The sequence below is a fragment of the Oncorhynchus keta genome, chromosome 6 (genome assembly GCF_023373465.1).
Source record: "Oncorhynchus keta strain PuntledgeMale-10-30-2019 chromosome 6, Oket_V2, whole genome shotgun sequence".
Classification (NCBI taxonomy): Eukaryota; Metazoa; Chordata; class Actinopteri; order Salmoniformes; family Salmonidae; genus Oncorhynchus; species Oncorhynchus keta.
The window spans coordinates 13972739-13997170 of record NC_068426.1 but is presented as its reverse complement, the minus strand read 5'-3'; the positions used below and the strand labels follow the sequence as shown (position 1 = coordinate 13997170).

At 42.5% G+C, this 24432-nt stretch overlaps 1 protein-coding gene across 24 annotated transcripts in view; it reads left to right on the top strand.

Moving 5' to 3' along the window:
* nrg2a (neuregulin 2a) overlaps nucleotides 1-24432 on the top strand; it is a 183622-nt gene that overhangs the window by 46181 nt on the left and 113009 nt on the right. The window contains exon 1 of one of the 24 annotated variants that reach the window (XM_052520805.1): nucleotides 5204-5431. The exons of the other annotated variants lie outside the window; for them this stretch is intronic. Coding sequence (XP_052376765.1) covers nucleotides 5323-5431 — 109 coding nt within the window. The 5' untranslated portion in view covers nucleotides 5204-5322. Of the gene's footprint in view, nucleotides 1-5203; nucleotides 5432-24432 lie in introns of those variants that run through there. 24 annotated transcript variants of the gene reach the window in all.

Sequence of the window (24432 nt, the reverse complement as noted above, 5' to 3'; positions counted from 1 at the left end):
GAGTGGCTTCAGGCAGCTAGTGGGCCCGGGCTAGCAAGCCAGCAGAAGGCCATAGAGGGACGTCGCGATGGAAGAAAGTCTGTTATGGCCTCCTCATGCTGTGATGTCAGCAGACGGATCAGCAGGCTCTGAATGGTAAACCAGGCATAATTGGCAAAATAGGTATAGTGGCCAAAGAATTTCTCCGATGGGCCTCTTAAGCTAATAGTCCGATGTGTTCTAGACAGCTAGCGTGCCGCGGAGAGCAGGCCTAGCAAGGCTAGCTCCAGGCTATAATTGGTTCTTGCTTCGGGACAGAGACGTTAGCCAGGAGTGGCCACTTGGATAGCAGCTAGCTAGCTGCGATGATCCAGGTGAGAAAAAAAAGGTTCAGAACTTGCAGTAGGAATTCAGAGATATGGAGAAAAAAAGTCTGATTTGTTCTGGTTTGAGTCTGGCGAAACTGGCGAGAGTTGTCCGGGCTAAAAGTAGCTGATGACCACTAGCAGTGGCTAGCTGTCTACTAGCTAGTAGCTAGTTAGCTGGCTAGCTTCTGTTGGGGGGTTCCGGTTCAGAGGACGGATCAGCAGTGTTCTGTGTGGTAAACCAGGCCAATTTGCAAAATACAGTTGCAATTTGTTGTATCGAATTGCAATATACAGTCATTAAAACTAATTTTTCAACCACTCCACAAATTTCTTGTTAACAAGATATGGTTTTGGCAAGTCAGTTGGACATCTACTGTGTGTATGACACTTTTCCAACAATTGATTACAGGCAGATTATTTCACTTATAATTCACTGTATCACAATTCCAGTGGGTCAGAAGTTTACATACACTAAGTTGACCCTGACTTTAAACAGCTTGGAAAATTGCAGAAAATTATGACATGGCTTTAGAAGCTTGTGATAGCCTAATTTACATCATTTGAGTCAATTGGAGGTGTACCTGTGGATTTATTTCAAGGCCTACCTTCAAACTCAGTGCCTCTTTGCTTGACATCATGGGAAAATCAAAAGAAATCAGCCAAGACCTCAGAAAAAAAATTGTAGACCTCCACAAGTCTGGTTCATCCTTGGGAGCCATTTCCAACGTTCATGTGCCACGTTCATATATTCAAACAATAGTATGCAAGTATAGACACCATGGGATCACGCAGCGTCATACCGCTCAGGAAGGAGACGCGTTCTATCTCTTAGAGATTATTGTAGTTTGATGCAAAAAGTGCAAATCAATCCCAGAGCAGCAGCAAAGGACCTTCTGAAGATGCTGGAGGAAACAGGTACAAAAGTTATATCTACTATATCCACAGTAAAACAACGAGTCCTATATCGACATAACCTGAAAGGCCACTCAGCAAGGAAGAAGCCACTGCTCCAAAACCGCCATAAAAAAAGCCAGACTGCAGTTTGCAACTGCACATGGGGACAAAAATTGTACTTTTTGGAGAAACGTCCTCTGATCTGATGAAACAAAAATAGAACTGTTTGGCCATAATGACCATCATTATGTTTGGAGGAAAAAGGGTAACGCTTGCAAGCCGAAGAACACCATCCCAACCGTGAAGCACGGGGGTGTTAGCATCATGTTGTGGGGGTGCTTTGCTCCAGGAGGATCTGGTGCACTTCACAAAATAGATGGCATCATGAGGGCGGAAAATGATGTGGATATATTGAAGCAACATCTCAAGACATCAGTCAGGAAGCTAAAGCTTGGTCGCAAATGGGTCTTCCAAATTGACAATGACCCCAATCATTCTTCCAAAGTTGTGGCAAAATTGCTTAAGGACAACAAAGTCAAGGTATTGGAGTGGCCATCACAAAGCCCTGACCTCAATCCCAAAGAACATTTGTGGGCAGGACTGAAAAATCGTGTGCGAGCAAGGAGGCCTACAAACCTGACCCAGTCACGCCAGCTCTGTCAGGGGGAATGGGACCAAATTCACCCAACGTATTGTGGGAATCTTGTGGAAGGCAACCTGAAACGTTTGACCCAAGTTAAACAATTTAAAGGCAATGCTACCAAATACTAATTGAGTGTATGTAAACTTCTGACCCACTGGGAATGTGATGAAAGAAATAAAAGCTGAAATAAGTCATTCTCTCTACTATTATTCTGACATTTCACATTCTTACAATAAAATGGTGATCCTAACTGTCCTAAAACAGGGAATTCTTACTAGGATTAAATGTCATGAATTGTAAAAACTGAGTTTAAATGTATTTGGCTAAGGTGTATGTAAAATTCCGACCTCAACTGTATGTATAGTGGCCAAATAATTTGTCCGATGGGCCTCTTAAGCTAACAGTCCGATGTGCTTTAGACAGCTAGCGGGCTGCGGCTAGCAGGCTAGCGGGTGGGCACACAGGGGACGTCGAGACAGAGGAGTCAGTTGAAAAACCCCCTCGGGCAGAATTACGTTGGTAGTCCAGTAGTGATGGGTCAGCAGGGGTCCAGGTTTTGTAGCCCAAGGAGTGGCTGATGGGCCTCTTCGGCTAGCCGGGAGATGGGCCTAGCAGATGGGCCTAGCAATGGCTTACTGATTACTAGCTAGCAGCCAGCTTTTGATGGGGGTTCCGGTTCTTAAGTATAAAAAATAGCAGATCCGTACCACATTGGGTGAGGCAGGTTGCTGGAGACTCTATTCATTCTGTAGATGGAAAGTGATATTAAAATAAATATTAAATATATATGGAAAAAAACAAGGATATTTTTTATTTTCAAACAAAATAAAATAAAATAAAAAATATTGAAAAAAATAGCATAATCGTACTCTCTTGGTTTGTACACTATTAAACGTCTTGTTTAAGTTATTCAAAAACATCTACATAACCTATGTAGATTATCATGAATAAAAACTCCCTGAAAAATTCTCAAGGAACCTGAATAAAACTTTCTAGAACCTCTCTGCAGCTAAAAATAAATGTTCTCAGAACAGACAACATTTTCACTTCTGTTCTCAGAAGGTTTAAAAAAAACTTACCGGTCAGGGGACGTATGGCTTCGTTCCCACAAACAATGTGAAACCTCCAAAAAATGTTCCCACAACTTCCAAGGAACCAAATGTGTTAGCTAGTTATACACTGACACACTGTGACAGACTCACGCGCACACACACATGCACACGTACACTCACACGCACACGCACAAACACACAGACACAGGTGCCAGAGAGGACAGCACAGCCAGAGGCATAGCAACGAGACCCATCTTGCTCAACAAAGGGGGGAGACAAGGGTTATGAAGGCGAGGATTGTTGAGGAGGTGGGAAGGAGGGGAACGGGGGTGAGGAGGGGGAGGGTGGTGCTTCCTGTCAAACTGGAGCCCCTTCAGTCCTACTCCGTCATCACCGCGACAGATTAGATCACTATGCAGAATCTCTGAGAGAAGAGCAGAGAGGAGGAGAAGAAGGAGAGGTAAAGTGTTGATAAAGGTGGGAGTTAAATACACAGAATGAGAGAGAGAGACTCAATGGGCACTTGGCCTCCATTTTTTCTTTGAAGTTTCCTGAGACTGAGTGGGGGTTTGCAGTGAGTGGGCTGACCTGTTGGGACATGATGACCACCCCCCCACTCCCACCCACACCAAACACATGCCCCTCCCAACAGTGATATGGGTTCCCGAGGGCTGAACCGAGAGAACACCTCTGGGAGGCCCCCGATACCAAACTAGCAGATGAGTCACACAGAGCATTGTTTTGGTCACAAGTTTCATTGGGTGTCCTAGTCTGTTGTTTTTCGACATGTTACTCTCCTAGCTGCTAGCACTATACTCTTAGGAAAAAAAGGTGCTATCTAGAACCTTCAAGGGTCCCCATAGGAGGACCCTTTGAAAAACCCTTTCGGGTTCCATGTCCACAGAGGGTTCAACAGCCGAAGAACTCTTTTGGAACCCTTTTTTCTAAGAGTGTACACTAGAGAGTGCAATTCAGTTGGAGTGATATTTGACAGGCTTAGTGTGTACAGTAACAAGCTTATAAAATAATCAGTGGTGCTTTAAGAGCCTACTGTACATTAGCGTCTTACTGACATTGGCATTGTGTAGTATTTAAGGTGCTTTTAAGTGTGTTAGGTTATCTATTAGTAATGTGTCGTTTCTGTGAGAGGATGTCGTTTCTGTGAGAGGATGTCGTTTCTGTGGATGTCTTTATTTCTCAGACGTAATTACATTTCTTCATCAGCAGTAATTTACACTGTGACTGCTGTGCAGTTTTTCAAAGTAAAGAGTGGTGGGGGTCTGTAAGACTGTGTGTGTGTCAGAGGAGGCTGGTGGGAGGAGCTATAGGAGGACAGGCTCATTGTAATGGCTGGAATGGAACAAATGGAACAGTATCATACACATCATACATGGAAACCACATGCTTGATTCAGTTCCATTTACTCCATTCCAGCCATTATAATGAGCCCTTCCTCCTATAGCCTCTTCTGGTGTGTGTGTGTGACCGAGCTTGCTGCTCAGGTTGGTGATGACACGCCAGCAGAGAGAGACATCCACAGACATGCTGGGGCTCGCTAACACGTCAGGGTAGGAGGACACAGGGAGGAGAAAGAGAGAGAGGGAGAGAGAGGTTTCTAGTTTTGATTGGTGTCAATGCATATCCTCCTGTGGTTTCAGTGTTTATAACCCAAATCAGAACCAGATGATGGGAGTTTGGGGATAATGATATTGTGTGGAGGCCACCTCACCAACCTGTCCAGACCCAAAGGGAGCTGGGTGGGGTCAGCATGGGTCAGGGTCAGCATGGGTCAGATGCTCCAGGCTAGGGGGAGGCTGGGGCTGGGGGAGGCTATATGTGGCCTGCTATACTGGCCATCTCCTCCACTCTCTCTCTCTCTCTCTCTCTCTCTCTCTCTCTCTCTCTCTCTCTCTCTCTCTCTCTCTCTCTCTCTCTCTCTCTCTCTGTCTCTCTGTCTCTCTGTCTCTGTCTCTGTCTCTGTCTCTCTCTGGTCTCCACTCCAGCTTGAGGGCCTGGAAGAGGCTCTGCTTATCTGATAGTTCCAGGCAGGGAACAGTTAATTGCTTGACAGCAATGGGAAATACCTCTTTGCTCACTCCCTTTCTCTCTCTCTTACTACCCTCCCTCTTTCTTCCCCTCCCCATTCTCTCTCCTTTGCGCTGTCGCCCCTCCTCTTCGGTCCTCTCTCTTCCTCTCTCTCTTCCCTCTCTCTCTCTCTGCCTTGCTGTGAGTAGGTGTTTCCCTACTGTGGGTGATTGGTGTGCGTCTATATAGGATTGGAGACGCTCTGAGTCTAGTGCCCACTTGCCACGCGCTCCCCACAGGACTACCTGGTTTTTTTCTGTTTGTTTTTTTCCTTCGAGGATTTACACTTTCAACTGACAGCATGTCGGAGGGCAGGAAAAAGGAGAAGAAAGGGAGAACGAGTGGGGGGAAAAGAGCACGGAAAGAGGAGAGAGAGCGCAAAGAGAAAGAATTGAGCGATCCAACCAAAGGTAAAAAAGAATGGCTGGAGAGGACATTTGGAGAGGTGTGTGTGTGTGTGTGTGTGTGTGTGTGTGTGTGTGTGTGTGTGTGTGTGTGTGTGTGTGTGTGTGTGTGTGTGTGTGTGTGTGTGTGTGTGTGTGTGTGTGTGTGTGTGTGTGTGTGTGTGTAAGTATGTGCACACTTGGCACAGACCTCAATTCAACATCTATTCCACATTGGTTCAATGTCATTTTGTTGAACTGACATGGAAACAGCGCTGATTCAACCAGTGTGTGCCCAGTGGGTGTGTGGATGTGTTGCAGTAGTGGGATTGCAGGACCTGTGAAAGAATGCATGTCCTTCAAAGCTTACCGCCAGGCTGTCACATGGAAGGGATGCGACAGCATGTACATGTAGGAGCACATCTGGCTCGAGCGGTGTAGCTACACTGACATGTCATCTTATGTGCTTTTTGCTTGCGAGCCCAAATCAAAGCCCTCAATGAGCTGGGGACCTCACTGCACACTGCACACACCACGGTAACACCACGGCAACACACAGCTGTGTTGGGAACACTTTGACAGAGGCCGCAGGGTGTAACTCCTGTTATTCTTCGGGTTTCATATTTCCCTTTCGCTTACATGTCTCATTATATAGCAGCCTGGAACTGTTGTTTGCTTCTGCCATGTTTTCCCAGTCCCTTATAGACAAGGCTTATGGAGCAATACAATTGACAGTATATGTTTGAAGTACTGTATCACACACTACACAGTAACTTTATTTCTGACAGTATACAGTTAACATGGACCAACAGAACACACCCTGGGGCTGTTCGCTGTCTCCTAGCTTGTGTCCTGTGTCCAGTGGCTCATTCATTTCTCACAGGAAACCCCTCTGCCATTGGAATTGCGCTGCAGCTGCATTCGCAAACGCATAATCTTGCACTCTCACTGGCGGCTGCTGCAAGCTGCAGCGTGTTACTGCAGTTTGACCCTGGGTCGCAGGGAAGACCTACCCCCATCCCAAAGTGGTACTCTCCTCTCGCTGTCCCATGCTAATAGAATTAACATTTTATTCAGGTACTATATGTTATTTCTTACTCTCTCCCCCACACCGTCTCTTTCTCGCTGTTTCACACACACACACACACACACACAGACACACACACACACACACACACACACACACACACACACACACACACACACACACACACACACACACACACACACACACACACACACACACACACACACACACACACACACACACACAAATTAGGGTTGGGAATTGCCAGGGACGTCGAAATAAATTATCACAACACGATATTTATTGCAATTCTCACGATGCTATCTACAGTTGAAGTCGGAAGTTTACATACACCTTAGCCAAGTACATTTAAACTCAGTTTTTCACAATTCCTGACATTTAATCCTGGTAAAAATTCCCTGTCTTATGTCAGTTAGGATCACCACTTTATTTTAAGAATGTGAAATGTCAGAATAATAGTAGAGAGAATGATTTATTTAAGCTTTTATTTCTTTCATCACATTCCCAGTGGGTCAGAAGTTTACATACACTCAATTAGTATTTGGTAGCATTGCCTTTAAATTGTTTTACTTGGGTCAAACGTTTCAGGTTGCCTTCCACAAGATTCCCACAATACGTTGGGTGAATTTGGTCCCATTCCCCCTGACAGAGCTGGTGTGACTGGGTCAGGTTTGTAGGCCTCTCTATGCTTTTACACAAACTTTCTATAGGATTGAAGTCAGGGCTTTGTGATGGCCACTCCAATACCGTGACTTTGTTGTCCTTAAGCCATTTATAAACAACTTTGGAAATATGCTTGGGGTCCTTGGGGTCATTGTCCGTTTGGAAGACCAATCTGTGACAAAGCTTTAACTTCGTGACTGATGTGTTGAGATATTGCTTCAATATATCCACATCATTTTCCTATTTTTGTTTCATCAGACCAGAGGACATTTCTCAAAAAAGTATGATCTTTGTCCCCATGTGCAGTTACAAACCGTAGTCTGGCTTTTCTATGGCGGTTTTGGAGCAGTGGCTTCTTTCTTGCTGAGCGGCCGTTCAGGTTATATTGATATAGGACTCGTTTTACTGTGGATATAGATACTTTTGTACCTGTTTCCTCCAGCATCTTCACAAGGTCCTCTGCTGTTGTTTTGCACCAAAGTACGTTCATCTCTAGGAGACAGAATTAGTCTTCTTCCTGAGCGGTATGACGGCTGCGTGGTCCCATGGTGTTTGTACTTGCGTACTATTGTTTGATTAGATGAGCGTGGTATCTTCAGGCGTTTGGAAATTGCTCCCAGGGTTGAACCAAACTTGTGGAGGTCTACAACATTTTGAAGGTAGGCCTTGAAATACATCCACAAACACACCTCCAATTGACTCAAATTATGCCAATTAGTCTATCACAAGCTTCTAAAACCATGACATCATTTTCCTGAATTTTGCAATCTGTTTAAAGGCACAGTCAACTTGGTGTATGTAAACTTCTGACCCACTGGAATTGTGATTCAGTGAATTATAAGTGAAATAATCTGTCTGTAAACAGTTGTTGGAAAAGTTACTTGTGTCATGCACAAAGTAGATGTCCTAACCGACTTGCCAAAACTGTAGTTTGTTAACAAGAAATTTGTGGAGTGGTTGAAAAAGGAGTTTTAATGACTCCGACCTAAGTGTATGTAAACTTCTGACTTCAACTGTATATTGCAATTCGAGAGAGCAATTTGACTATGATTCGATGTCCAAACATATTGCTCACCATTTTATGAGTAGAAGGCCATTAGAAAATGAGTTTTGATCACTCATGGAAACAAAAGTTCTGAAAAACATTTTGTCTCACCATTTAAAAAGAAGATGGAGAATGAACTAGAGAAATATAAATAGCTGGGTTTTGGCACAGGTACAGCTGTCTCGTACTAGCTAGTGTTAACTACCACTTTTTTGAGAATCCATACTTGGAGTCATATAATCTATATCATTTCATAAAAAATTATATTGCGATACTGTACTGTATTCACACACACACACACACACACACACACACACACACACACACACACACACACACACACACACACACACACACACACACACACACACACACACACACACACACACACACACACACACACACACAGTATGTTGTGGTTTATCCATGAATTCAATACTAGACTGGGAGAAATGTATCCGCTGTCATAGTGGGGGTTTTGCAGCCAAAGCTAAGGCATCTGTGACTGTGTGAGTAACCCAGCCTGTGAACCCTCTCCAGGGTTATAAAAGAGTGCCTGTGCACCACAGTCTGCCCTCACTAGCACCTCAGTCTGCCCTCACTAGCCCTTCAGTCTGCCCTCAGTAGCCCCTCAGTCTGCCCTCACAAGCCCCTCAGTCTGCCCTCAGTAGCCCCTCAGTCTTCCCTCAGTAGCCCCTCAGTCTGCCCTCAGTAGCCCCTCAGTCTGCCCTCAGTAGCCCCTCAGTCTGCCCTCAGTAGCCCCTCAGTCTGCCCTCACTAGCCCCTCAGTCTGCCCTCACTAGCGTGTTACACCCGTGTCTGAAATGCAAGGCTCCCAGAGAGAGAGGTCAATCATCAATCATAGACCTGGGAAGTCACACTAAGATCTTAGATACCGCAGCTACATTAGCACGTCCCACAGACCACAAGACCTGTATTGTATTGTCTTTCGCTCCCCACCGCCTACCAAGCCCATACTTAGGTTTCTCCCTAATTTAGAGTGAGATTTCCCCCGGCTGAGGGTTCACAGTCTTGTCCTCTGCCTCACTAGGCTCTGGAGACCTTCACTGTAATAGCTTCCATTCCTCTTCTCTTTTAATGTGCTGATTATTCCATAGTTTTGTCACCTGTTTGTCTCAGATCGACTGACAGACAATACCAAATTCGTCATGACATGAAATTTGCTTGAAAGCTCTTAACACCTTTAGGAGAGGGGTGAGAACGTACGAACTGTACATGTGTTTTAGTTAGTTAAGATGAGAGAGAGAGAGAGAGAGAGAGAGAGAGAGAGAGAGAGAGAGAGAGAGAGAGAGAGAGAGAGAGAGAGAGAGAGAGAGAGAGAGAGAGAGAGAGAGAGAGAGAGAGAGAGAGAGAGAGAGAGAGAGAGAGAGAGAGAGAGAGAGAGAGAGAGAGAGAGAGAGAGAGAGAGAGAGGACACGATCATGCCCAGAGTTTACTTGCAGGCAGCTTTCCTGTCATCCATCATCCTCTCTCAGTGTTAGGTGGACTCTATGACACTGTCCTCTTTTCAAGTGCAGTAGATGCCTGTTTGATCTCTTGTTCTGCTCATTCAAGCCCTTAGGTCAACAATTGTTCTGCCTAGTTCTGCATCCCTCCGCTCCATTGTTAAACAGGTGTTGTGTCGTTTGGTGGGTCAGTCACCCTGTTGTGTACTGCATAATTATTATAATGATTATTATAATATTGATAATAATTGCAGCCCATTTATCAGTGTGTGGTGTTCCTGTCTGTGTCTCTGATCCCCAGTCAGACAATGTGCCTATTTACACAGCTAGGAGCATTGTGTTATAGTATAGCTAACCTGATGGTAATTTGCAGTGTTTTGTCTAGTGGAAAAAAGGATAAAAGAGCACCTGAGAGACTCCATTTGCTGTCTCTTAAGGGAGGGAAAATAACTATGTTAAGCTTCCAGGAAGCACACTTGTTCTTCAGTTTATCCCACCTCACTTTTCATTGCTGTTGTACTATACTGCTTGCGACTGCACATTTATTCTACATGCAGCTGTAATAGTTTATTGATGTCTTAACGCTATAGTTCCTGCTGTAGGGCTTTTGGAAGGCTGTTTTGTCTGCTTCATGTTGACGTGCTAGAGAAGAGAATGGCATGTGCTGAATAGAACACACCAAACAGAACACCTGTGTTCTAGTTGGATGACTTCCTTGATCAGGGACTGTGACACAGTGTTGACCTCAAGATATGAAGGATGAAACCCAGAATAAACAATATCTAGGCTAAGTCTAGAGAGAGTCGACTCCAGAAGAATCCTTGTGTCGGTCACCACTGTGAGAGAGGCCGACACCTAACCTTTTCATGTATATATGTTTGATTAATTGAGGAATGTTTCTGATGTGTGAGGAGTGACAACGAGTGAATGTGTTTTTCGATTGACTTTAATGGCAATTGCAGGTCTCCGTATTGGTGCTTACTGACTGACTGACATATCTGATTCAGGCTGCTCTTTCCTATGGCTCACTAGGCTTTCCTCAGGCTGTGTGCTGCTCTTTCCTATGGCTCACTAGGCTTTCCTCAGGCTGTGTGCTGCTCTTTCCTATGGCTCACTAGGCTTTCCTCAGGCTGTGTGCTGCTCTTTCCTATGGCTCAGTAGGCTTTCCTCAGGCTGTGTGCTGCTCTTTCCTATGGCTCACTAGGCTTTCCTCAGGCTGTGTGCTGCTCTTCCCTATGGCTCACTAGGCTTTCCTCCGGCTGTGTGCTGCTCTTTCCTATGGCTCACTAGGCTTTCCTCAGGCTGTGTGCTGCTCTTTCCTATGGCTCACTAGGCTTTCCTCAGGCTGTGTGCTGCTCTTTCCTATGGCTCACTAGGCTTTCCTCAGGCTGTGTGCTGCTCTTCCCTATGGCTCACTAGGCTTTCCTCAGGCTGTGTGCTGCTCTTCCCTATGGCTCACTAGGCTTTCCTCAGGCTGTGTGCTGCTCTTTTCTATGGCTCACTAGGCTTTCCTCAGGCTGTGTGCTGCTCTTTCCTATGGCTCACTAGGCTTTCCTCAGGCTGTGTGCTGCTCTGAATCCGGTAGGAGAAACGCACGCATGTAAATCAAGCTCAGTGTTTTTCTCTGGACTCAACCCCATGTGTTTTGTAGTCTGGATTTAACGTTCATTTCCTCAATGTGCTGCTGGCACTGTGGTATTTTACATGTTTGTACTGTTTGAGAACTCGCAGAGTACTAGGAATGGAAAATATTTGTATTTTTAGAACACAAGGGCAAGGCCGTAAAACAATATGTGCGCATTTATCTACTGTATATGCCAACAGTGTACAACAATGCTTAATTTATCATAAGCATTATAGATAATACATCCTAACTGCTTAATTTATCATAAGCATTATAGATAATACATCCTAACTGCTAAATTAAGCATTATAGATAATACATCCTAACTGCTAAATTAAGCATTATAGATAATACATCCTAACTGCTAAATTAAGCATTATAGATAATACATCCTAACTGCTAAATTAAGCATTATAGATAATACATCCTAACTGCTAAATTAAGCATTATAGATAATACATCCTAACTGCTAAATTAAGCATTATAGATAATACATCCTAACTGCTAAATTAAGCATTATAGATAATACATCCTAACTGCTAAATTAAGCATTATAGATAATACATCCTAACTGCTAAATTAAGCATTATAGATAATACATCCTAACTGCTAAATTAAGCATTATAGATAATACATCCTAACTGCTAAATTAAGCATTATAGATAATACATCCTAACTGCTAAATTAAGCATTATAGATAATACATCCTAACTGCTAAATTAAGCATTATAGATAATACATCCTAACTGCTAAATTAAGCATTATAGATAATACATCCTAACTGCTAAATTAAGCATTATAGATAATACATCCTAACTGCTAAATTAAGCATTATAGATAATACATCCTAACTGCTAAATTAAGCATTATAGATAATACATCCTAACTGCTAAATTAAGCATTATAGATAATACATCCTAACTGCTAAATGGTTTCATATATATTCAGTCAATAAAAAACAATAGCCATTTAAGATGATTTGAAACCATAATATCAACTGATTATATTACACCATGGAACACAATCTTCGAAAAGGCAGTAACCTCAGCAGTAACCTCAGCAGTAACCTCAGCAGTAAGCTCAGCAGTAACCTCAGCAGTAACCTCAGCAGTAAGCTCAGCAGTAACCTCAGCAGTAACCTCAGCAGTAACCTCAGCAGTAACCTCAGCAGTAAGCTCAAGCTCAGCAGTAACCTCAGCAGTAACCTCAGCAGTAAGCTCAGCAGTAACCTCAGCAGTAACCTCAGCAGTAACCTCAGCAGTAACCTCAGCAGTAACCTCAGCAGTAACCTCAGCAGTAAGCTCAGCAGTAAGCTCAGCAGTAAGCTCAGCAGTAACCTCAGCAGTAAGCTCAGCAGTAACCTCAGCAGTAAGCTCAGCAGTAAGCTCAGCAGTAAGCTCAGCAGTAATGCTTGCTTGTAGAAGCCTATGGCTGTACAATGGCATAGCCGTATTTAGTTAATTTAGTAGACAAGACGCTCCTTTTGAATTTGTGATAAAACTGTTGTTGTTATTTGGCAAGGAATGTAGCTTGTGTATCCCATCAGTTAGGCATTTTATTATGCCCACTGATTTTTATAGGCATTTACTTCTGTAGACCTAATCCGATCTTGTGTGTGAACTCAGCATGTGTAGAGGGCAGTGGCGGTCAATGCCGTTTAAGATGAGGGAGGATGATGTATTGAAAAATAATTATGAGCATGGCTTTATTTATATTATGTCATTCATATTCCATTCACCCAGCTCAATGTTACATCGATACGTTTAGGTTACTACATGACACTCAAAATGTCCCTGTACCCATCATGTGGTTGCTCCAACCTAGTATATGAATGAAAGTTTACAATGTAGGTGCATAGGTCGAAATAATTTTTAATAAACAAAGTGACTGACCGCCTAGCACACTCTTGCCTGCATCGAGCTAATTTAGGGTGTAATCATTAGTCCAACAGTTGCAAATGAGAGTTTCTATTGGACAAATTCAGGTATGTTAATCCTCATTTTGTTCTGTTCGCTTACAGTGAAGAAACTTTTTTAAATAGAATCGGCGGAATAAATACAACGCTGATTACACGCAAATACAGTTCACTTTCATAGCAGCCACATAAAAACAGCATGATCACTTTGACCATTGTATATATAATTCCTTCTCCCAACAATCTATGTGCTCTCCTCCTCTCACCTTTTCCCTTCGCTTTTGGCCTTCAGTGCACAACACATCAGCTTTCTGTGACCAAGCCACGGTTTCCTTTCATGACCGCTAACTTCTATACACAGCCTACAACATTGTCACGTCATAGTCAACATTCTGTAGCTACTAGAACTAACGCGTTAGTAAGCCTGCTACAATCATGCAGTACAGTGTACAGTCAGAAAGATGTTTAGCAGTTACACTGGCGGGCCCCGGTGGCAATAAATGAATAAAACCAAAAGCTTACCTTGACTTGGAAGAGTTCCAGTGTTGGATAGCTATAGCCAGCTAGCTAACATAGCATCCCTCTCTGTTTAAGCCGGGTGTTTGAGTAGGCCAAACTAGCAAGCTGCCTTCGGTAGCTAGTGAAAGTTTTAAAAAATACAACCAAATATTGCTCTCTCGCTTTCTCTCTCTCTCTTTCTCTATCGCTTCTCCTTAATTTTGGAAGAAATTAATTTGTCTAAAACAGTTCAAATATTGTATTTTTCTCTCTTTGAGTCAACTACTCACTACATTTTATGCACTGCAGTGATAGCTAGCTGTAGTTTATGCTTTCAGTACTAAATTCACTATCTGATCCTGTGATTGGCTGGACAATATGTCAGTTTCTATTTATTTAATCTTTATTTAACTAGGCAGGTCAGTTAAGAACGAATTCTTATTCTTATTCAGTTAAGAACAAATTCTCATTCTTACAATGATGGCCTACCAAAAGGCAAAATACTTCCTGCGAAGACAGGGGCTGTTAATCCAAATAAATAAACAACACATAAATATAGGACAAAACACACATCATGACAAGAGAAACAACACAACACTACATAAAGAGAGACCTAAGACAACAACATAGCAAGGCAACAACACACGACAACACAGCATGGTAGCAACACAACATAGTAGCAGCACAAAACATGGTAAAAACATTATTGGGCATAGACAACAGCACAACGGGCAAGAAGGTAGAGTCAACAATACATCATGTAAAGCAGCCGCAACTGTCAGTAAGACTGTCCATGATTGAGTATTTGAATGAAGAGATTGAGATAAAATTGTCCAGTTTGAGTGGTTGTTGTAGCTCTTTCATGCTGCAAGAGCGCTGATAGGTTGGAGGACGTCCTACAGAAGTTGTCATAATTACTGTGTAAGTCTATGGAAGGGGGTGGGAACCATGAGCCTCATAGGTTTTGTATTGAAGTCAATGTACCCAGAGGAAGACAGAAGCTAGCTGTGGTGCTACGCGACAGAGAGCTGCTGATGCTACTGTAGACCTTCATTCCAAAACAGCGTTTAATCAATTATTTGGTAACGTGAATATATTTAGTACAGTTTTATCTAAAAAGTATTACTTATTAATGTTTCACAATTCTGAAATTCACTGAGAGGGAGAAGAACTGTGATGCTTGCCTTGGTTTCTTTTTTGTTGTGCCTCGCAAATGCACATCAACAAATGGAACACCAGCATCAAAGCAAATAAACATTGTCTTCAAGATAAAATGTAAAAATATATAAGCCACCAAATAGTTTTACAGTATTTGAAAAAAATAATATGGATCTCTGGTTAAAGACCAAGTTTTGACAACTGTTTGCGTACTCATGCTCATCCCCAGTAGCACATGATGTTGAACCATATATGTTTCTTAGACCTTGGTGAGAGTGTGGTTGTTCTATGATTATTTTGCATACAACCTTCCCACAACTTTATGGGAATGGTGCAGTTGCCTGTTGTCACGCCTTGGTCTTAGTATTTTGTGTTTTCGTTTATTATTTGGTCAGGCCAGGGTGTGACATGGGTTTATTTTGTTGTATTTCGTATTGGGGTTTGTAGTATTTGGGATTGCGGCTGAGTAGGGGTGTTGTATAGGCTTGGCTGCCTGAGGCGGTTCTCAATCAGAGTCAGGTGATTCTCGTTGTCTCTGATTGGGAACCATATTTAGGTAGCCGGGGTTTCACTGTGTATTTCGTGGGTGATTGTTCCTGTCTCTGTGTAGTGTTCACCAGATAGGCTGTAATTAGTTTTCACGTTCCGTTTTTTGTTTTGTATTTGTATAGTTATTTCATGTATCGCTTTTTTCATTAAAGTCATGAGTAACCACCACGCTGCATTTCGGTCCGACTCTCTTTCTACAAACGAAGAACGCCGTTACACCTGTCTTTTGAAACATTCTCAGCACATTCAAGGAGCTTGAACCCCCCCTCCCAAAAAAACACCAGTCTCAACGTCAACAGGGAAGAGACGACTCCGGGATTCTGGCCTTCTAGGCAGAGTTGCAAAGAAAAAGACATATCTCAGACTGGCCAATTAAAAGAAAAGATTAAGATGGGCAAAAGAATACGGACACTGGACAGAGGAACTCTGCCTAGAAGGCCAGCATCCCGGAGTCCTCTCTTCACTGTTAACGTTGAGACTGTTTTTTTGCGGGTACTATTTAATGAAGCTGCCAGTTGAGGACTTGTGAGGCGTCTGTTTCTCAAACTAGACACTCTAATGTACTTGTCCACTTGCTCAGTTGTGCACCGTGGCCTCCCACTCCTCTTTCTATTCTGGTTAGGGCCAATTCGTGCTGTTCTGTGAAGGGAGTAGTACACAGCGTTGTATGAGATCTTCAGTTTCTTGGCAATTTCTTGCATGGAATAGCCATCATTTCTGAGAACAAGAATAGACTGATGAGTTTCAGAAGACAGTTCTTTATTCTGGCCATTTTGAGCCTGTAATCGAACCCACAAATGCTGATGCTCCAGATACTCAACTAGTCTAAAGAAGGCCAGTTTTATTGCTTCTTTAATCAGGGCAACAGTTTTCAGCTGTGCTAACATAATTGCAAAAGGGTTTTCTAATGATCAATTAGCCTTTTAAAATGATAAACCTGGATTAGCTAACACAATGTGCCATTGGAACACAGGAGTGATGGTTGCTGCCAATGGGCCTCTATGCCTATGTAGATATTCCGTTACAAATCAGCAAATGTTGCATATAAGCCACTGGTAATGTTACCAGGGCTACGTTCAGTTGCAAAACTTTCTCAAACGTTGCAGATAGAAATTCCATGAATAGATATGAAATGCAGTGGGGAAGGTGGGAGGGTTGAGCGGGACTACAAATTCCCATAGCCTAATTTTCTGTACTCAAGGGATAGAAAAACATAGCTAGACTGTTGTTTTACTATTAAACGCAATGCTGCTATTGTTTTTAATTTCGTAAAGCAGTTTGTGTTTCATAATCAGGCAAAAGGTAACTAACTGGAAGGCTGGTGGTGACTGGTGGTGACTGGTGGTGACTGGTGACTGGTGGTGACTGGTGGTGACTGGTTAGCTACAGGGAAGCAATAGAGTTACCTGTGTGACATATATAATAGACCCGGAGAGGAGCCTGTCTGCCCACACTCACCGCTTGTTCCCCTGCTTATGTAGGCTGTGTGTGCCGGGTGTGGCGCGTCCTTCCCTTCGCTTCTAATATTTAAATGTCTCGTCAATTGCCACTGAAAAATAGGTGTTTGACTAATATTTTTGTCACTATTTTTGTTTACAAAATTAACACTGTGGTAGACACTAGTTTTTAACTTAATCATTCGGAAATTAATGGCTCCATTCGAAATTAAATCTCCAAACTTACTGTTTGCCTTGTATTGTAGTTGGTTAATCTTGTTATCAGGAATCACAAGGACATGTGGAGCCTATAGCAGCGAGAGGCTGGTCTAGCTTTTTAGCCAAGGATTAGTCTGACAGAGGATGTCACCTACTTAACACTAACACTGTTGGCTGGAGATCACCATAACATTGAGACCACTCTGTTGCCTTTGCAGCAAAAACACCTTGAGGTTAAACCTGAGGATGAGCTCCTATCTCCCTCTGCCTCATCTGGCTGGCTGTGATAGCTCACTCTGTGTGTGTGTGTGTGTGTGTTTACCTCCTGCACTGTGAATGATCATTAGCCCACCCTTTTGAAACTAACAAAAAGTTGTTGACAGTTCTGAGGCTCTGTCTTCTCTAAGCGCTTTCTAACTAAGGTTGTGAAAAGTATGTACAGCTGGGGTAGGACTAAAAATAACGTGTCCTATTGATCTATGATGCATGGTCTTTATTCTGATGAGACATTCCCTTGTGTTTGATTCCGGCAAGTGCAGAAGGCACAGACAGTCTCGAAATTGCCCAGATCATTTAGAGACAGAAATCATTTCTGTTTGACGTAATAAACCCTTAGCCACTCCCTGTAAAACTTGACATACACAGTTGCTCAAATCAGCAATGGATTAGCAGCACTACAGAGAATGTGAGGGTAGACTGGTGCTCATGAAATGGGTCAAATGGATACCACTTGTGGATAAAAATGTTATGTCTCTGTGTGCCATATGAAGGAAGTTTCGCTAAAGCTAGTTAGAGCTGGCTCGCAAAACGACCTCTAACTTCCTTCATACGGCACTCAGACATAAAAATGGTATCCACGAGTTCATCTGACTCTGCTTATGTAGAAAACGGGTTCATTTAAACATTGAAACCAAGTTATTTTACAATTAGAATTGCCAGAATCTGGCAGTAAACCACTCATTCCTTTAATTTACCGTGTTAAATAATGCTAATATTATTGGCTTTATAATAAGGTTGGTAGCAACATGGAAAATCATTGTGGAAATCTGTTGCAGCTCAAGTTGACTACAAAATCCACAATGCAATTCTTTCTCTTTAGCTGGCTGGCTAGCTACACACAATAATGGCAAAAACAACATCAGCATGTAACATAGCTTGTTAGCTGTAAAATTGCCTAAACAATTTGCGCCATCAATTTAGGAGTCTACAATCTCACCATGTTCAACCTGCAGATCGATGTGCCTCACAGAGTGGAGTGTAACATTTGCAACGGCAGATATACATTTGAGGAAATGGAAACGTGGCCCATGCTGACACTCATGTTAAATTGAGTCAAACGTTTTTTTTTTTAAAGCAACAAAGCATGAAAATACTTTGCATTTGTTTTGTGTGTTTGTCAATAAGGGTGTGCTGGGTGTATACGTGGTCTGTCTTATGGTATTTTGGTAAGAAGCCAATTTGACATTTGCTCAGGACATTGTTTTCACTGAGGAAATGTTGGAGTCTGCTGTTGATGATACTGCAGAGGATTTTTCAGAGGTTTCTGCTGACGCGTATTCCCATAGTAATTATTGGGGTCAAATTTGTCTCACTTTTGTGGATTGATGTGATCAGGCCTTGGTCCCAAATATTAGGCAAGATGCCAGAGCCGAGGATAATTTTGAAGAGCTTCAGAATAGCCCATTTTAATTTGTGGTCTGTATATTTTATTGTTTTGTTTAGTATACCATCAACACCACAAGTATTTTTGGGTTGGAGGGTTTGTATTTTGTCCTGTATCTCATCCAATATAATTGGAGAATCCAGTGGGTTCTGGTAGTCTTTAATAGCTGATTATAAGTTTTGTAAATGATCATGTATACGTTTCTTTGTTTTATGTCTGAAAAGGTTGGAGAAGTGATCTATCCATACATCTCCATTTAGGATAGATGGCTCTTTGTGTTGTTATTTGTTTCGTGTGTTCCACTTTTCCCAGAAGTGATTTGATTCTATGGATTCTTCAATGAGCTGTTTTCTGTCATGCTGTTTCTTCTTTTTCTTGGTATATTTCTGTATTATTTTAGTATTTTACCATTTTACCATGTTTTTTTGGTTGGATAGGTTTCTCAATTTCTTTCTTAGGTTTTTATGTTCTTCATCAAAACATTTCTCATTGTTGTTATTTGTCTTAGGTTTTCTGCGGGAATGAAATGTATTGTTGAAATGTATTGTCAAATATATTGTTCAGACTGCTAAATTTACACCTTCACGATTGCAGGAAAACATTTTGTCCAGGAAGTTGCCTAGGAGGGATTGGATTAGTTGTTGGCCAATAGTTTTTTGGTAGGTTTCTAATCAAATCAAATCACATTTTATTGGTCACATACACATGGTTAGCAGATGGTATTGCGAGTGTAACGAAATGCTTGTGCTTCTAGTTCCGACAGTGCAGCAGTATCTAACATGTAATCTAACAATTCCATGACAATTGTACACTACCTTCCTTCGGTCTATAGCATTCCTTAATAGTCTGCAGTTTGCTCGGCTTTGATGCCTCATGGTTAATTATTGCTCTGTTCAAGTAGATTGTGATTTTGCTGTGATCTGATAGGGGTGTTTGTGGGCTGACTGTGAACACTCTGAGGGACTCTGGGTTGAGGTCGGTGATAAAGTAGTCTACAGTACAACTGACTAGAGATGAGCTATAGGTGTACCTACCATAGGAGTCCCCTCGAAGCCTTCCATTGACTATGTACATACCCAGCATGTGACGGAGCTGCAGGAGTTGTGACCTGTTTTGCTGGTTGTGTTGTTGTAGTTGTGTCTAGGGTGGCATATGGGGGAGGGAATGCTGTCACCTCCAGGTATGTGTTTGTCACCCTGTGTGCTGAGGATGTCAGGTTCTTGTCCAGGTCTGGCATTTAGGTCACCACAGACGAGTACATGTCCCTGGGCCTGGAAATGATTGATTTCTCCCTTCAGGATGGAGAAGCTGTCTTCATTAAAGTATGGGGATTCTAGTGGGGGATATAGGTAGCACACAGGAGAACATTTTTCTCTGTTGAGATCATTTCCTTTTGAATTTCTCTGTTTTGATTAATTTAAAAGAGTGAGTTAGGTCTTCCCATTTACCAAATTAACATACCCCCTGAGTCCCTTCCCTGTTTCACACCTGGTAGTTTGGTGGATGGGACTACCAGCTCTCTGTCACCTCGAATCAAATCAAATTTTATTGGTCGCATACACATGGTTAGCAGATGTTATTGCGAGTTTAGCGAAATGCTTGTGCTTCTAGTTCCGACAATACAGTAATATCTAACAAGTAATCTAACAAATTCACAACTACCTTATACACACAAATGTAAAGGGATGAATAAGAATATGTAATATAAATATAAGGATGAGCGATGGCCGTGCGGCATAGGCAAGATGCAGTAGATGGTATAGAATACACTATATACTATACAATACAGTATATACATATGAGATGAGCAATGTATGATATGTAAACATTATTAAAGTGGCATTATTTAAAGTGACTAGTGATACCTTTATTATGTCCATTTATTAAAGTGGCCAGAGATTTGAGTCTGAATGTTGGCAGCAGCCACTCAATGTTAGTGATGGCTGTTTAACAGTCTGATGGCCTTGAGATAGAAGCTGTTTTTCAGTGTCTCGGTCCCAGCTTTGATACACCTGTACTGACCTCGCCTTCTGGATGATAGTTGGGTGAACAGGCAGTCGCTCGGGAGGTTGTTGTCCTTGATGATCTTGTTGGCCTTCCTGTGACATCAGGTGCTGTAGGTGTGCTGGAGGGCAGGTAGTTTGTCCCCGGTGATGTATTGTGCAGACCCCACTACCCTCTGGAGAGCCTTGCGGTGGAGGGCGGTGCAGTTGTGCTACAGCCTGACAGGATGCTCTCGATTGTGCAACTGTAAAAGTTTGTGAGTGTTTTAGGTGACAAGCCAAATTTCTTCAGCCTCCTTTGAAGAGGCGCTGTTGCGAGGCGCTGTTGCGAGGCGCTGTTGCGGCGCTATTGCGCCTTCTTCACCACGCTGTCTGTGTGGTTGGACCATTTCAGTTTGTCCGTGATGTGTACGTCAAGGAAATTAAAACTTTACACCTTCTCCACTGCGGTCCGGTTTATGTAGATAGGGGGGTGCTCCCTCTGCTGTTTCTGTCGGCGCGATGCATGAAGAAACCTAGAGGGCAACCAGTTGGTCCATCTCCTCTATACCATGTTGTTGTAGGTTGACAATGTCTGTATTTCTAATATCTTTGGTGAAGTCCAGGTTCATCCTCTTTAGGTCAAAGGCACATGATGTCAGACCATGGATATTCCAAGATTAAATAGTGAAGACTTTGTGTTCCATAAAGTGTCCAATGTTGTTAGTCATGTGGTTTGTCCTCAGACCAGTAAGTGTGAGCAGAGCCTGCTGAGCATCTGATACACACCATTAGCTTGGTCTAGTGTAAGAGTGGGGGTTGGGCCTGTTTGCCTGCTCACAATCTGGGCATATGTGTGACCAGCAGGATGAAAGTATTTTTGTGGTAGCAGGGTAGAGATTCTGTCACGATCGTCTAAGGAAACAGTGGACCAAAGCGCAGCATGGTGAGCGTACATACTTCTGTATTATAAGATGTCGCCAACAAAACAATAAACCGAAAACCGAAAATGTGAAGCCAACGTAGTGCATGGACAACTACCCACAAATACAGGTGGGAAAAAGGCTACCTAAGTATGGTTCTCAATCAGAGACAATGATAGATTGTGCATTGGGGAAAGTACAAGGAGCTTTTTCAATCACTCCCTTGAATGCTGTGGCCACCCTTTCCTGCTCTGCTCTCAGTTTGTTTGTGCTTATGTGTATATTATATGGCTTGGTGACCCTAGTTGGTCCTCAAAGAGAAGGTCTAGGGTGCGCTGGTTGTTTGGACACCAGAGTTTAGACAATGCCTGTTTGGGGAAAAGTTGATTTTCTTGTATATATGTTTCCTGTTTGAGTCCATAAGGAGTACAATCCGTGGCCTGTGTGTGTCCTCATTGGGTGTGGGGGGACTGTCTAGGGGTCTGACAGAGGGGGTGCTAGGAGAGGGTGGGGTCCCCTGGGGTTGAGGTTCTTCATGTATCTGTCCTGCTGGGATGTCAATATTTTTTTGAGGATCTGAGTTGGACTGTCCTGCTCTTTCTCGTGTTGAAGTTGTCTCACCACAGTCCAGAGTGCAGACATGTCTCTCTCCCCCTCCAGCTCTCTGGGTCTGGTTGAGGGAGTGTTGTTGTGCTGGACTGTTGTCTGGGTCTTTGCTGACTGGAGTGAAATTATCCTTCATTTCAGTGAGGGAGTAGTGCTCTGGCCTGGGCAGTTGACTTTCCGCTACGGGGTCCTCGTTTGTGGGGTTTTAACCTCTCTGGGATCGTTCGGGACGCTAGCGTCCCACCTCGCCAACAGCCAGTGAAATTGCAGGGCGCTAAATAAAAAAAATAAAAAATAAGTTAAAGGAAGAGGTCTGGTCTGTCTCGGTTGGGGTGAGGGAGTCTTTATCAAAAGACTCCCTCAGCTACAAGCTTGGCACATGACGACGTCATCAACACATGCAGTACGAGACTAGAGACTGGGTTTATTTTGCTGAGTGAATAGAGGGCTCGTCCTACTATCATTACTATCATGCCTCCGACAAAAGACGAGGATCACATCTCTGCTGGGCAGGTACGTTAACTATTGGAGAAACAGAAAGTGTTCTATAAGGAAATGATACTCCAGCAGGAAAATAACTGTAAAGGCTTCATACAAATGATAATGGAGTCTAACAACAAACGGCTGGACGACCTGCCTAAACATGCACAAGACATTTTTTTTTTTCAATTTAAAGTTTTATTAAGTTTTCTTGTTTTTCAATCAACCAACAAAACACATTCCACATTCACAGATGTGACAGGCTTAAAAAAAAATAATAATAATAAAATAATAATACATTTGAAAAAATAAAAAATACAAATACAATTAAAATGAATGATAAAGTCAAATAAAAACACGTATTTTTCGTAATCTATTTATTTTCCTTGGTGCATATATATATATATACATACATACATACATACATACACACATATACATACATACATACATACACATACATACATACATACATACACACACACACACACACACACACACACACACACACACACACACACACACACACACACACACACACACACACACACACACACACACACACACACACACACACACACACACACACGTACTCAAAAACTAAATTAAAATAAAAACACACCAAAAAACATATATAACACTTGCAGCAGCACTATCAAGGTTCTTATCAGCTATTTCAAGCATTCGCTGAGACGACGGGCCAATAATTTGTTTTTAGGTTTTACAGTACCTTACACAACATGTATCTGCGCATTTCCCTAGTCACCCCATTCACTCTGTCCAGTTTGAAATATAGTTGTATAGTGGAGACCAGAGTCTATCAAACTTGGGCTGTCTCTTGTGGGTCATAAGTGAGCTTTTCAAGAGGAAGAAAGTCAACAATCTGGTCAATCCACATTTTAAATATAGGAGGGGTATTAGAGGCCCACAATAGAAGAATACATTTCTTAGCAAAGTATGTAATAGTCATAAGCACATTTTCTCTGTCATGATCAAGAACAAAGTCCTGCTGGGCATTAAGAAGATAGATACACGGGGTCATATCAAACTGTACCTCTAGTATTTTCTGTGCAGCAGTATGTACAGATTGCCAGAATCTGGCAATCTCTCTACAGCTCCAAAATACATGCATATAGGTTCCACTTTCAGAGGTACATCTTTTACAGTTAGGAGACATATCTGTTTTCATTCTATGGAGTCTCAAAGGAGTATAATAAAATTTGTACAAACATTTGTAATTAGATTCTTTCATTTTACACTGGTAGAGGAGCAGTATACCCTGTCGCAAACCTCCACCCATAACTCATCACTGATAGTCAGACCAAGGTCCTTTTCCCAGATTATTTTCAAAGGAGTAAAGGAGGAGCTTCCTTTCTCAGAAAGGAGTCTATAGATGTAAGATATTTTGCCTTTAATGGATTGTGCTGTGGCAAGAAGGGTTTCAACTTCATTCAACTGAGTTCTAAACCTCCTCTTGGAGGTAAATGAGGAAATTACATGTCTAATTTGAAGATGTAAAAAAAAAGGGATCTTGGCACATTCACTGCAGAGCTCTTGAAAGGATTTCAGTGTAGTGGTTTTCTGATGAAATAGGTCTGAAAAGGTCCTGATTCCTAGAGTATGCCAAAGATTAAAGTTGGCATCCCTCAGGGCTTTTGGCAAGTCTGGGTTGCCTACTATAGGCGAGTGAGAACATATTTGGGAGGAAATGCCCAGGTATTTCTTACAGTCCCTCCACGCTAGTAGGGTGCTG